The sequence below is a fragment of the Galeopterus variegatus genome, unplaced genomic scaffold (assembly GCF_000696425.1).
Source record: "Galeopterus variegatus unplaced genomic scaffold, G_variegatus-3.0.2 Scaffold2792, whole genome shotgun sequence".
NCBI lineage: Eukaryota > Metazoa > Chordata > Mammalia > Dermoptera > Cynocephalidae > Galeopterus > Galeopterus variegatus.
In genome coordinates, this window is record NW_007728903.1 from 46,742 (window position 1) to 60,836 (window position 14,095).

General features: G+C 37.1%; 1 protein-coding gene across 1 annotated transcript in view; it reads left to right on the forward strand.

The window, feature by feature from the left end:
- The window catches only part of LOC103598933 (vacuolar protein sorting-associated protein 13D-like), a gene marked incomplete at its 5' end in the record, with an annotated part of 136,093 nt that overhangs the window by 45,766 nt on the left and 76,232 nt on the right, over positions 1 to 14,095 (forward strand). The window contains 2 exons of the mRNA XM_008582999.1: positions 4,831 to 4,965; positions 6,192 to 6,359. Of these exons, the coding sequence (XP_008581221.1) occupies positions 4,831 to 4,965; positions 6,192 to 6,359 (303 nt within the window). The remainder of the gene's footprint in view (positions 1 to 4,830; positions 4,966 to 6,191; positions 6,360 to 14,095) is intronic.

A 14,095-nucleotide genomic window follows, 5' to 3' on the forward strand; every position in this document is an offset into this window, starting at 1 on the left:
GGGGGGGGGGGGGGGGGGTGTATGAAACCATTGGAATGCCACCAAGACAGCCAGGACTTTAGGGTCCAAGATTTATGAGAGGAGAGAAACTCAGTAAGGTGAGCTCGACATTTATTTTGCTTTTATTCTTGAGGCTTTCCTGATTTGTAAGCAGTATGGGGAGAAAGGTAAAAAGGCAAGTAGAAAGGAACTGCCAGAAGGCAGAGAATCCAAGCAAAGCTTTTGGCAGTCTCATGGGACTGGCAAAGCAAAAGTTAGTCTTTATTGATACTAAGAGAGCTGGTAATTGAAGGGCTAATATCTTACAGAGAAGGGACAGGCAAGAAACAGATCCCAGTAGTCTGAGATACCTTATTTCTTGAGGCGTTTGCCAATTTCTAAGTGACCCAGTCTGAGAGAAGCCAAGCAAAACATGGCAACTAAGAGGCTAAATAACAAAATAGTATTTTCAGCAGTTTTATGGTACTGGGGAGATTAAAAGTGGAGAAATGGCATTGGTTTTCAGTTGAGATTGTTAACAGACTGTATTAGGCCTTATAAGGACTGAAATAGACCAGGACTTACAAAGATTGAAATCTGGTCTTGAGGAAACCCAAACCCTGGTTGGATTAAGACTTTATTCCTCTTATTCTAACTGCTTGCTAGAAGCTAAATACTCACCTAAAGTCTCTGTAAGTTTTTATATAAAATGTTGGATTAAATCACAAATTATCAGGCCTACTGCGATAGGACCAAGAGAAAAAACAGACCCACAGGTAGACTTGATGTTGGCATTTTCAGACACAGAATTTAAAATAACTATGAACGTGTTCAAGAAGTTTACCAGAAAAATATAATGTATTTTTAAAAAATAATGAAATAATAAAGCAAAATTATATAACAGTACTTTTTCATGAACATAGAAGAAAGTAATCTGAACAGAATATTGGTAAATCAGATATAGAAATAAGTGTACTTCACAAAATTCATGGACAAATAGAATTAAAAGATAATATGAATCTTTTCATGAACTTTTTGAAGTATCCTCATACATAAGAAGGATAATATATCATAACCGAGTTGGGTTTATTCCAGGAATGCCAGTTTTGTTAAACTCACAAATAAATTATATAATCCACCACATCAAAAAAAGAAAGAGAAAAAATATGGTTATCTCAATAAATGCACAAAAGCCATTGACAAAATTTAACATTCATTTATGATAACTCAGCATTCTAAGAATAGAAGGGAACAGCCTTAGTCTGATAAGGTATATCTATAAAAAAGCTACAGCAAATATACTCATTGGTGATATATTAAAAGCTTTTCCTTGAGATAAGGGAAGGATGCCCATTATCACCACCTCTATTCTCTTTTATACTCGATATCCTAGCCACTGCAATAAGGATTGAAAGATTTTTTAAAAAAAAGAAGAAATAAAAAGTATAAGAACTGGAAAGTGAAAACTTTATTATTACATGATTGTGTGGCTAGAAAATCTAAAAGACTTTATAGATAAGTTCTTAGAATAGATAAGTCAATTTAGCAAGTTGCTGGAGACACTGTACAAAAATCAATTGTATTTCTACTTGTCAGCAACAATAGAGAAAAGGAAAATTTGAAGGATATCATTTACAATAGATTAAGAAAAGTTAAAGTCTGTGTCATTATCTATTACTGTGTAACAAACCACCCCACAATATAGCAGTTTGAAACAGCAAACATTTTGTTTACAATTCTGTGGGTCAGCAATTTGGGCTGGGCTTAGCTGGGTGGTTCTTCTGCTGGACTCACCTGTGGTTATTCACATGGCTATAATTATCTGGCAGTTCAACTGAGACTGAGTGGTGTAAGATGACCTCACTCATATGTCAGCTGGTTGGTGCTGGCTGTCAGGCAGAAGCTCCAAGATCTCTTGAGGGCTAGGCCTCATAGGTTACACAACATTACTTCTCCCCCATCCTATTGACTGAAGCAAATTACAAGGTTAGTGATGATTCAATTGCAGTAGAAATAGACTTCACCTCTTGGTAGGAGAAGATGTAAAGAACTTGTGGCCATTTTTAATCTACCACAGATACTTAGGAGTAAATCCAACAAAAGATGTACAAGACCTCTACACAGAAAACAATTAAACATTATTAAGGAAATTAAAAACATACATATATGGAGGAATATACCATGTTAATACATTGGAAGATTCAATATTGTAAAGTTGTCATTTCTCTTTAAATTGATCTATAGATTCAATACAGTCCTGATGAAAATTCCATCACCTATTTTGTGGCAAATTGACAGGCTGATTGTAAAATTTGTATATAATTGAAAAGTGAAAAGAGCAGCCAAGGTAATTGTATTCGTCCATTTATGTTGCTTAAAACAGAATACCTGAAACTGGGTAATGTGTAAGGAATGAAATTTATTTCTTACAGTTCAGAGGCTGGGAAGTCCACAGTCCAGGTAATACATCTGGTGAGGGCCTTCTTAGTGGGAACTCTCAGGGTCCCATGGCAATCAAGGTGTCACATGGTGAGAATGGGCTGAGCAAGAGAGAACTAACCTTCTCACTCTCCTTATAAAGCCATCAGAACAATGCCATTATTCTGTGAATGGATTAGTCCATTCACAAGGCCACAGTCCTCACAATCTAATCACCTCTTAAAGGCCCCATCTTTCAAATGCCATAATTGGATTTCCCACCTTCAGTTTAACAGTGTTAAACTGTTACAGTGGTTGTCAAGTTTCTAATATATGAACTTTTGGGGGGACATACTTAACCCATGGCAGTAATCCTGAAGAAAAAGAACAAGTTGGAGAGCTTACACTATTAGATTTCAAAAATTACTACAAAACTACAGTAATTAAGCCAGTGTGGTATTGGTAGAAAGCAGAAGAAAATAAAACAGAAAAGAGAATCCAGAAATGGATGCATACGTACAGTCACTTGACTCATGACAAAGTTTACACTGTACTGCAATAGGGGAAAGGATGGTCTTTTCAAAAAACGTTACTTGGTCATTTTTTTCCATCTGGGAAAAATGAATCTTGATCTCTGTCTCACACCATACGTAAAAACCAAGTCTAGGTTGATTATAGATTTCAGTGTGAAAAGTAAAACAATAACACTTCTATAAGTAAACATGTGGGAATATGTTGTAGATAATATTTGTTGATCAAGCACAGGAAGCTCTTACCATAAAGGAAAAGATTGATAAGGTAGGTTTTGTTAAAATTAAGAACATTTGATCATTAAAAGGTATCATTTAATGAGTAATAAGTCAAGTCATAGAATGGAAGAAGATATTTGCAATACATTTACGTCTATTCAACAGAGGACTTATATACAGAACATATGAGAAAATCTCCTATGACGCAATAAGGAAAAACAGACAACTCACTTCAAAAATGAGCAAAAGACTTGAATAGGCATTTCATGAAAAAAGATATCCAAATGACCAATATACATATGAAAAGGTGCATAAGCTCATTTGTCAACAGGAAAATGGACATTAAAACCACACTGAGGTACCATTACATACTCATCAGAATATTTTTTAAAACACTATATACCAAATGTTGATGAGGATATAGGATAACAGGTAATTTCAATGATGGCTGGAGGGAGTGTAAACTGATTCAACCACTTTGGAAAACTTTAGAAAACCACTTTGGAAAACTGTTAGGCAGTATATACTGAGGTTGAACATGTCCATTCTTTATGACCCAGCAGTTTTACTCTGAAGTATATATCCAAGAAAAATGCATATGAATGTGCCCCAAAAGACATGTCTAAGAACGTTCATAGCAGCATTATTCATAATAGCAAAAAAAATTGAAACAACCCAAGTTTTCATCAACAGTAATGGTTAAATAAATTGTTTTATATGTACAATGGAATATTATATAGCCGCAATTTGTTAATTTTCATTGCTATATGCAACAACCCAGTGAATCTCACACACTTNGAAAACTTTAGAAAACCACTTTGGAAAACTGTTAGGCAGTATATACTGAGGTTGAACATGTGCATTCTTTATGACCCAGCAGTTTTACTCTGAAGTATATATCCAAGAAAAATGCATATGAATGTGACCCAAAAGACATGTCTAAGAACGTTCATAGCAGCATTATTCATAATAGCAAAAAAATTGAAACAACCCAAGTTTTCATCAACAGTAATGGTTAAATAAATTGTTTTATATGTACAATGGAATATTATATAGCCGCAATTTGTTAATTTTCATTGCTATATGCAACAACCCAGTGAATCTCACACACTTAATGTTGCCTATAAGAAGCCACATATAATGAAGTACATACTGATGATTTCATTTATATAAAACTCAAAGCAAAGAAAACTAATTGGTGGTAGTAGCAGTCATGATAATAGTTATCTTTAAGGAAGAGAGAGGGATTGGTGACTGGGGGTCTGCAAATGGGGAGGGGGCTACTTCCAAGATGGGGAAAATAATTTACTTTCTGATCCGGGTGGTGGTTACATCATTGTGTTCCCTTTGGGAAATACCATTGAATTATACATTTGATGAGTACACTTTTCTGTATGTGTGGCAGTCATCAACCAAAAAGTAAAACATGACAAACAGATACAAAATAGACCAAAAAGAATTACGCCATGAAGCTAACAGTGTTTATTTCTTGTGATGTGTATGACTTTGGGTGATATATATATATAATTTTTCCCCCCTAGTCCTTTATTTTTATAATGATAGAGAAAATCCTTATTTATTGGAAAGTTAGCATGACTTGTAGCTTTCATGGAATCCAGAATTATAGTGCCCTGGAAAGCCATCATATGGCTAAAGTATGTCATTTCCTTTCTTCCCTAACTAGGCCCTAAAAAGCACCTTGGGATTTCCATTGATTCGGTTTGAAGATGCTGTGATTAATTTGGATCCATTCACTCGGGTACATCCCTATGAGACCAAGGAGTTTATCATCAATGATATTCTTAAACATTTCCAGGAGGTAAGCTTTGGAAAAGTACTTAGTGGCTGGAGCATAAACAGAATGTTTGTTTTAGTTGTTTGGGAATTTTGGTTACTTAGACATTACTATTTAGAACCCAGTTAAGCATTGCAGCTCTGTTGTGTTATGGGTTAGGTCACATCCCATGAATACAATGAAAATCCTGAGACAGTACATTTGACTTATGAGTTGTTAGTCTTGTCCCTCAGAGCTAATCTCAGGGGCTCCCATTAGGTTAATCACGACTCTTAATGGCTTAATTAATGCTTTAATAATAACACAAAATACTGTGAACTCTTTATTTACTAGGCATGGGCCTATTTTCAACAACCACACCAGTGTTCTAGATCCTAGGAGATCCTGCCCTTGAGTTGATCTTGAAAATTTTTTTATAATCAAGTTGGATATTTTCTGTTTTGCAGAATGGACTGCAAAGACCATAGTGTAAAGCCGAGGCATAGTTTTTGATGAATAGATAGGTCAAGATCATATCAAATTTATTAGCTTTCAAAGTTAAAATACATCTGTTCTTACTTCCTTTTCTCCTTCCCTACCTTTCTTCCTTGCTTCCTTCCTTGACTTTCCTAATTGGTAATATTCCCACCTACCTCTAAGAAGAGTGAGATAGTAAATATCACCTGAATAAGGCAATTGGAGGTGCAGAAAAAGTGGAGTGTTTCTGAGAAGTCTGTCCATGCCCTCTTCCTGTCTCCCACCCCCTCCACGGCATATGAGGGGAACTACAAATCTACTTTCCTCCCTCCCTTTTCTTTTAAAATCCTCCCTGCTGCTGATTAATTCTCTATTTGTAGAAAGGATGGAAAGGAGAGTGATATATATATTAATATGCAGGTACTTCAAAAAGTTCATGGAAAAATAGAATTAAAAAATAATACGAATCTTTCTATGAACTTTTTGAAGTACCCTTGTAAATACTCTTAAAGAATCTTTCTTGTTTCATAGCTATTTTTATTCTTCTAACTGGCTTCGAAGAGTATTTCTAAGAGTATTGAAAGCAATCTTTAGGATGTGTATATTGGGAGAAGTTTAGGTGGAGCCCGTGAAAGGATAGGAGATTATTTTACAGTTGATGAAGATTAAAGGGTAATTGTTGGTAGTAATGGGAATGGAGGACAAGATGGACTTCTAACCTTTTTGCTTGGGACATTGGTATCTGGAAATATAAACAAACACCAATTTGATTTTTCTCTGTCTCCATTTGATAGGAACTCCTCAGCCAGGCAGCTCGAATCCTGGGATCGGTGGATTTTCTTGGCAATCCCATGGGGCTTTTGAATGATGTTTCTGAAGGGGTTACTGGACTGATAAAGTATGGAAATGTTGGGGGCCTTATCAGAAATGTTACACATGGAGTATCAAACTCTGCTGCCAAGGTAAGGAAATAAAGGTGAAATTCCATTATAATTAACCTCGTGAGTCTTCTACTTTACTGTAGTTTCTCTGATAGTTAATGGGCTGTGGGAAGTTATGTCCATGTCCTTTGCTTCATTGCCCACGTGCCTTACCTTTTCCTCACCTCCATTAACCTGTCACCAGCCTACTGAATCCACCTCGAGAACATCTTTCTTCCCTCTCTCCATTACTATTGCCCTTGTCCAGGTTCTGCTTATCTCTTACCTGGGCCAGTGCCATAGCCTCCTGACCCCCCGGACTTCCTTGCATCTTTTACAATGCCACTAGAATGAGCTCACTTTTTAAAACAGAAGATTGTTTCTGTCCATTCTCCTGCCTAAAGTCTACCAGTTAATCCCTTCTATGATCAGCTTTCTACAGTGACAACCCTTCAAGTCGTCCAGCAGCGAAGGACAGTGGTGTAATTCTCCTGTTTCTTGCAGCCTAATTGACTTTTTTAAATTTTCGTGGCTGGCCAGTATGGGGATCTGAACCCTTGACCTTGGCCAGTTGACCTTTTTGTTCACTGGCATCTTACTTGGTGGACATTTTGTTAGTCCACTCTATATTTTCTGGTAGGAGTTGATTTTATGTGTGAAACTGGAAATGCTGAAGATAGTTGAAAGGTAGTTGCTACTTGACAACATACAAAATTTCTCTAAAGGGCTCTTTCTTCTCCTTCCTTTGAACTCAACAAACATTTCTTATGGAGGTTCACTTTTTCATGAATGAACTCAGTTTGAGAAAACACCTATTTTTTACCAAAAGATACATTTATGGTGCTACACAAGAATTTATCTTGAAGAGCAGGTAAAAAGGTAGAGTTGGATAGCATTTTTTTATTTTATTTTATTTTTTTTTTCTTTTTGTCTTTTTCCGTGTCCGGCAACGGATCGCAACCCTCAGTGTTGCCCCCGTACCAGACCGGGGACCGGCAACGGGACCGCAACCCTCGGTGTTGCTCCCGCGCCTCACTCAGCCAGTGAGCGGGAACCGGTCTGTATGTGGGATCCGAACCCTCGGGCGGGAGCGCCGCCGCACTTCCTGAGCGGCGCGCTATCCAGTGCGCCACTGGGCCGGCCCGAAGATAGCATTTTTTTATTGCATGGTTTTCCTATTAATAATGTGTGAAAGCTGGGAATTTATTCCTTTTTCCAAACTATTTTCTAGAGATGCCAGTTCGTTTGTCAGATCAGTTTCTTCAGTACTGTGATTTTATTGAACCAGACCAAAAGTGTACTGTGCAACTTGTGGTTCAAAATGGGCAACACTTTCCCTTTAGAGAAAGAGTGAAAGGCAGAGGTGACAGACTTTCTTACTCATAGTTTGAAAATAGCGAGACTCAGAATCAGAGTCTGAACGCATGCACACACATTCTGCCTTGAATCCTTTCTTATGCTGCACTTGGACTTTGGCCCCTTATGCAACATAAAGAGCATCATGGTGGTGGCACAGATTCCTCGTTCTTGTTTTAGCTATTGGATTTAATATAAACAGATGCACTTAAATATTTCATTGTAAATGCCCAGTTTAAAGTCTTCATTAAATTCTAATTAACATAGGAAAGTCTCCCTGGTTTTATAATTTCTTTCTTTGTTTTTATATCCCTGGAATTTACTGTAATTTGAAAAATAAATATGCTTATGGTTTACTGAGAGGACTTCCCTAACCAGGAATAGAAATGCACCTATTCTCACTTGGGAAAGTGTAGTGCTGGTAACACCAAGGTCAAGGGTTTGGATCCCTATATCAGCTAGCCACCAAAAAAAAAAAAAAAGAAAAGAAAAGATAAGAAATGGACCTACTTTACAGGCTTATTGGTAGGATAAAGAGATGGGACATTAAGAAAATTATGAAAAATACAAACCAAAGAAGAGAAATAGATCATCACTTTGACTGTAATATTTGCATTGAGACTCGAACCACCAGAAAAACATTACTGCCCTTAAAATGAAAGCCGGTATATTATGGTCTGCAGAGGAGGAGGATCCTGGGCACTCAGAGTAGAGAGTCAACCCCCATCCGGGCCATTTTGGCTATTAGGAAACCGCTACAGTTAACCTTCTGCATAAGAATGAAGAAGCTGTTGATTCGCCTGTGTCTCTTTACAGGTGAGACCCTTTATGAGTTTCTTCACAGTTTCCCTGCAATATCCTGGTGAAAAGAATTGGTCCTTTCCTTATTCTCCCTCATTTATAGTAGTCTCATTTATTTTCTGGTTCTTCTTTTTCCCCTAGAAAACTGTTTTTGAAGTTTGAGGGACAGCATGAGAATATGTCTTAGGCAGAAAGAAAGGGCAAAGTTCTCCTTATCCTATCCCCACTCCCGGATCTACAGGAGGGCCTAGAGGCAGCGATAATGCATTTTATGGTTATTGTGCTTTATTTTGTCATTGGATTTGCACGAAGGTATTGCTTTCCAGGGCACAAGTCCTCTCGAGTGTGAACTTTGCTCCCCATGTGGTTGGGGTTCTTTTTCATTTATTCGTCTTGCCTTTCTTTAATAAGCTAATCAGTATTGGAGCCACAGGCTGAGGGAAATTGCTGTTTAATTTATTTTGATACCAAGAACCCTAGATGTGTTAGAAAAATTAGTCATCAGTTCTAAGGTGAGAAAACAAACTGAAAATTACAACTTCACACAGGAAAAGGTAGATCCAAAAGCTGGGTCTGTCAACTAAGCACCCATCCATGTCACCTGTGATTCTGCTTATGTGCTTGGGCTAAAGATCTCCATTTTCTTGTAGTTTCGTAGGTTGAAATCAGACCTTTAATATTACTTCCGGGGAGTGTTTTGTTTGCTTCTCTGTGTACACAAGAGAAGTTTAGGAAGTGCAGATGACCACAGTAATCAACTGTTGCCTGTGGTAAGTATTCCTTTAAAAGAGTGCCTCAGTTCTAGTGACTGGAAAAAAAGGTCAGAGAAGACAGAACTGCACCTCACTCTCCAGCTAGCCAGCCCTACTTTGCTGCACAGACCAAAGGGCTTTAACCTGGTTTGATGGGCTTTGAATGGAGTGGAGAAGCTCCATAAGCCTCTTAATTATAAATATTCTATATATGTGTGTGTTTTTCTGGGATGAGGGTCAAAAGGTTTTTTGGATTCTCAGAAAGATTCATGTCTCTAAAGGATCATAAACCGTTATTATTTACATAGGATTGTGCATTGAGGGCAGCTTGGGCTGGTAGTCAGGATACTGGGGCTCTAATTCCATTTCTACCCTTAAATAATTGTTTCCTCTGTTAGTCTTGAGGGTTTTGTTTTGCATCTTAACACACGCACCAGAAAAGGTGATGCTAATTCCCCCTGACTTGAGGAGCAAAAGAGATGAAGTATGTGAAAACCTAGGGAGAAGTTGAGGGAATTATTGCAAAAAAATCTACTTTCTCCTAGTTTGAAGAGATGATGTGAAAACCTAGGGAGAAGTTGAGGGAATTATTGCAAAAAAATCTACTTTCTCCTAGTTTTGTGTCATATGAATATCTGCAAGACCCTCTAACCTCTTTCAAAGCCAGAAAATTAGGAGACCCTCTATTGAACAAATCCCCACTCTTACATAGGTTCCAACTTCACTTATAGCTGTGATTATTGTGTAACATTTTCACATACAGGAAAATTACATAGCTGTTCTCAAAAAAATAAAAATTCTTTTCAAACTAAGACAATCTCAGATGTTAACAGTGGAGCAAATGATTCCATTCTTTTTTCAGCTCCTGTAGAAATTCAGTGTTTGCCCTCCACAGCTGTCATTTGCTCTTCATAAGGGAAGAAAACCAACATCATACTTAATTTCTTCCAGCAAAGGAGAGGAACGCTTCTGATCATCGCTGATGGAACCTCTGCTTTATTATCCTACTTTCACCCCTCTGTGTCTTTATCAAGTCAATATAGGATGCTTTTGATCTTGGGTACCTTTTTGATCCCATGTATATTTTGATTCTGTGTTTATGAATACAAATATTTTAATAACTCTCCATGTTAAGAACATAAAATTATTTTCATCACGGTCCGTTGTTCATGGAAATTAGAATTCATTGTTATTATTTGCTACATGTTAATTTTGCTGATAACTTTTGCAGTTGTAGAGTAGGTTTATTTCCTTCTCTTTTGCATTGTGGCATTTATTCTTCCAAGCTCAAATTTCCCAGCTCAAATTCTGCAGATCTGAATTTTTGTCAGTGAGGTGTAATTTGTCTGTCAGTTTTTAATTGATACATTCTATTCGGTGTCATTTTAGCCATTGTTTTGTTGTTTTAAATCACTTTTGTTTGTTATAAATTGGATAAAGACCTAAAATTTTTGTATGATTTCTTGGTGCAAATAGCATTAGGAAAAGACATAGGAACAAGGTCAAAACACCCTTCTTCATTATGGAATGCATACTAGTTTATGAAGTTTTATTGAATACCTTCTGTTTGTCAGGGCTGGTGGTAGACCTTTTATATACATTGTCTTGTGTGTGTTAATCTCTATTCTGCAAGTCAGGAAACTGAGACTTAGAGAAGTTAAGTAATGTTTTCAAGGTCACACACCTAGAAATGACAGGGGTGGATTTGAATCCAAGTCTGGCTAATTCTAAAGGCCTGGTTTTTTTCTCCTACATGATATTTTTCCATTCTTAAGGCATTCTTTCAGGAATTACAGAGAATATAAAACATTGATTACTGCTAACTTCTCACGAGAATCTTATTATTGATATCACTTTGTTTGCTGGTAAGTTGACCACTATCAGGTCATCCTTGTCACAAAGCAGGCCCTCAGGATATGGTGGTGGTCATGGTTGTTCTTGTGTTGGATTGGTCATGACCGTCAGTATCTACTTTCAGGCAATAAGAACCTTGTTGATTGCAAATGTGGTTTTACTCATGTGGTGTCATTGATCATGAAAATAACCAGGTAGGTAGTGGGGTAGGCATTATTAGCCCAATCATATAAATGAAGAAACTGAGGCCCAGAGAGGTCACTTGCCCAAAGTCAGCCGGGTAATTGCAGGGCCAAGATCTGACCTTTCTACACTAGTTATACTCAATTCTCATTTTAGTTATGCTTTTGAAATATCAGTAACCGGTTTATTCTAGACATGCCTCTATGTTAAAAAAATAAAAACAACAGAGAAAACAAAAAGCCCTACCTGTCTGAATGAACTTTGATACCTTTTAGGAAAACTGTCTGAAGATAAACACAAGCAGGTTATGTGAGAGAGAGAGAGAGAGAAATTCAGATAGTTAAATAGTTTAGTCAGAAATTTAAGGACGTTAGATGATATTTTGTTCCATTTCTTTGGTCTCTGCTTGGGTCAGCAGTGGGTGGATGAGCCCCTTCCCTTCCAAGAGAACCTTTCACTGGCCCTTTGTCCAGGAAACCAGATCTGGGGCATAACAGTGATCCAGTGAAGACTGACTTTCCTGTTTCTGCAGCCAGAGATTCTCAGCCAGTCCCTGCCAGCAGTGATCTTCCTACCTTACACACTCTGACCTTGTTAAGGGCAGAGGGGTCCATCTGCCTTTTGTTTAAGAAACAGCATTTATTTGTGTTTATTTTGTAGGCACTATAAGTCTCAAGCAAGACTAAAAGCACTGTTTATTCAAGGCGAAAGTTTTATCTTTGCACAGAAGAATGCAGAGTGAGTGTCTGCATGAATTCTGAAGGGGAAAGGCAGTTTATGACTTGTGTCTGTTTTTGTCATTATGGATGACTGCTCCATTTTTATAGTTGAGCTGATTATCCCCATAATAGCTTTTCCATGTACCTGTAAGCAAGTAACGGGTGAATGCCTTCTCATAAGCACTGGAATTTTAGTGTATTTAAAGTTGGCATAAAACTTTAGGTTAAGTGAAATTCACTTCTGACAGTGATCTACCCCTTAGAAAATGTAGGGTTTTCTATTTTCAGAAAGACTTTGATCCTAAATAAGTCGCCCGTGGGATTTCCTTTCCAGCCAACCAGAGTTACCTTCAAGTTGTTGTATATAAAGAAATGACTCAAACTTTTGGCATCAGTTTTTGTTTTATTTTCCTTTGATACCCTTGAATACTAAAAATAATTTCCTTAGTCTGAGTTCTTTTTGGTTAGAGGCGAATTTTAGATGTTGAATGACCAATGAATGACCCACTCTAACCTGGGCAAATCTCAAATATGTGGGGGGATCAGAAGTGTGTTTGGTGGGGGAGGGGTAGAGCAGTGGCATGAGAATCACAAGTGACCAAAATTCACAGGCAGTCTGCACCTTCTCTATTTAGCAGCCTTGCCCAAGAAGGAGGCAGGTGTGGGGGGTTTAGCTCTCCTCTCCTTTTACCCTAATCAAGCAGCTCAATAGCCAGAAGTAAGGTAGCAGGGGAATGATAGCACCATTGAAATCCTATTTTTGAAACAGAAAGATTAAAAAAGTTCAAACTTGTCTTTATTTCCTAATAGTATTTCAGTTCACAATGAGATTCTTAAGTTATGTTCCTAACCTGAACATGTCATGTTGCAGAAGAATTCGCTTTCTCTTCCAAAACTGCAGTCTGTGTGGTGGAAAAGTATGTTCAGTTGCTGAGTTGAAAATATTTGTGTCCCCTAAAGAATAGTGGTTTTCTACTCTAGTGTAAACATGGTGAGTAAATGAGTAATGTGTCCAAGCTTTCTTAGGTTGGCTGGTTACCTCCAGGGGTGTGGTAGTACCTCCCTTTTCTGCATTTCAGTATTCTTCATGTCTGTCAGTATTTGGCCTTTCTTGAAAAACTGTGACAAATTTAAGGTGAGATGAACTATAATTCATTTTATAAATATCTGAAGAACAAATCAAATTCAAATTCTTGGCAGTAAAAGGTCAAGACACTCCCGTCTTTTTGGAAGGTTCTATTTTCCTTCAGTTCTTTCTGTCTTATAATTGTTATTTCTAAAAGTCTCTCTCCATTTGAAGAAGAGCCAAGTCAAAGTGTTCTCTTAGAAGAAAGAGGGGGATTTCTTGGTCAATATCATGCTTAAAAATCAGAAAGGGATGTGAAGAATACAGTCATCCTTTATTAACTACTAGCATCAAATATGGGACTAGGAACGTTATGTATGCTATCTCATTTAATTTGCACATGTACTCTAAAAGGAGGGAAGTATTACCCCATTTTACAGATGAGAAAAATGAGACTCAGAATGGCCAGTAACCTTGACTGAAGTTTAATAACGAGTGACTATTGGAGTCAGAAGTTTTAGAAAAAAGTTTGCATGTAAAATGTCATTTATATTTTGGAAAACTGTTGTATAGAATGGACTAATTTAGATTGTGTATAAAGCCACAAATATGTATTTTCCTACATTATATCTATATTGCAATGATTTTTTTTTAGCTTTTAAAGTATTTTAATATATAATATAAAATTTAGACTGTGAATAACAGCAGATGAAATGACATCTTAATTTATATATTAAAGCTTGCACTATATTATTTTTTAAAATGTTCTAGAAAAAAGTGAATTTGGGAGTTGGCCTTTATATTTTTCCTCAACACAATGCAGCTTCTCAGGTATAATCTTATACCAAACCCAAACGATTGTAGAAGCTAAAACACAAGCAGTTGGAGACAGCATCATTTAAAAGTAAAGCTCAAACAATTTTCCATTCGTTCCCAACTTTAACTCCTCTGTGTTGGGCCTTGGAATTTGCCAACTGTAATTTCTCGGCTTTCTGAACTAATCCTTACTACCTGGGAATTCCTAATCTAATGTAAAAGGGTTGGAAG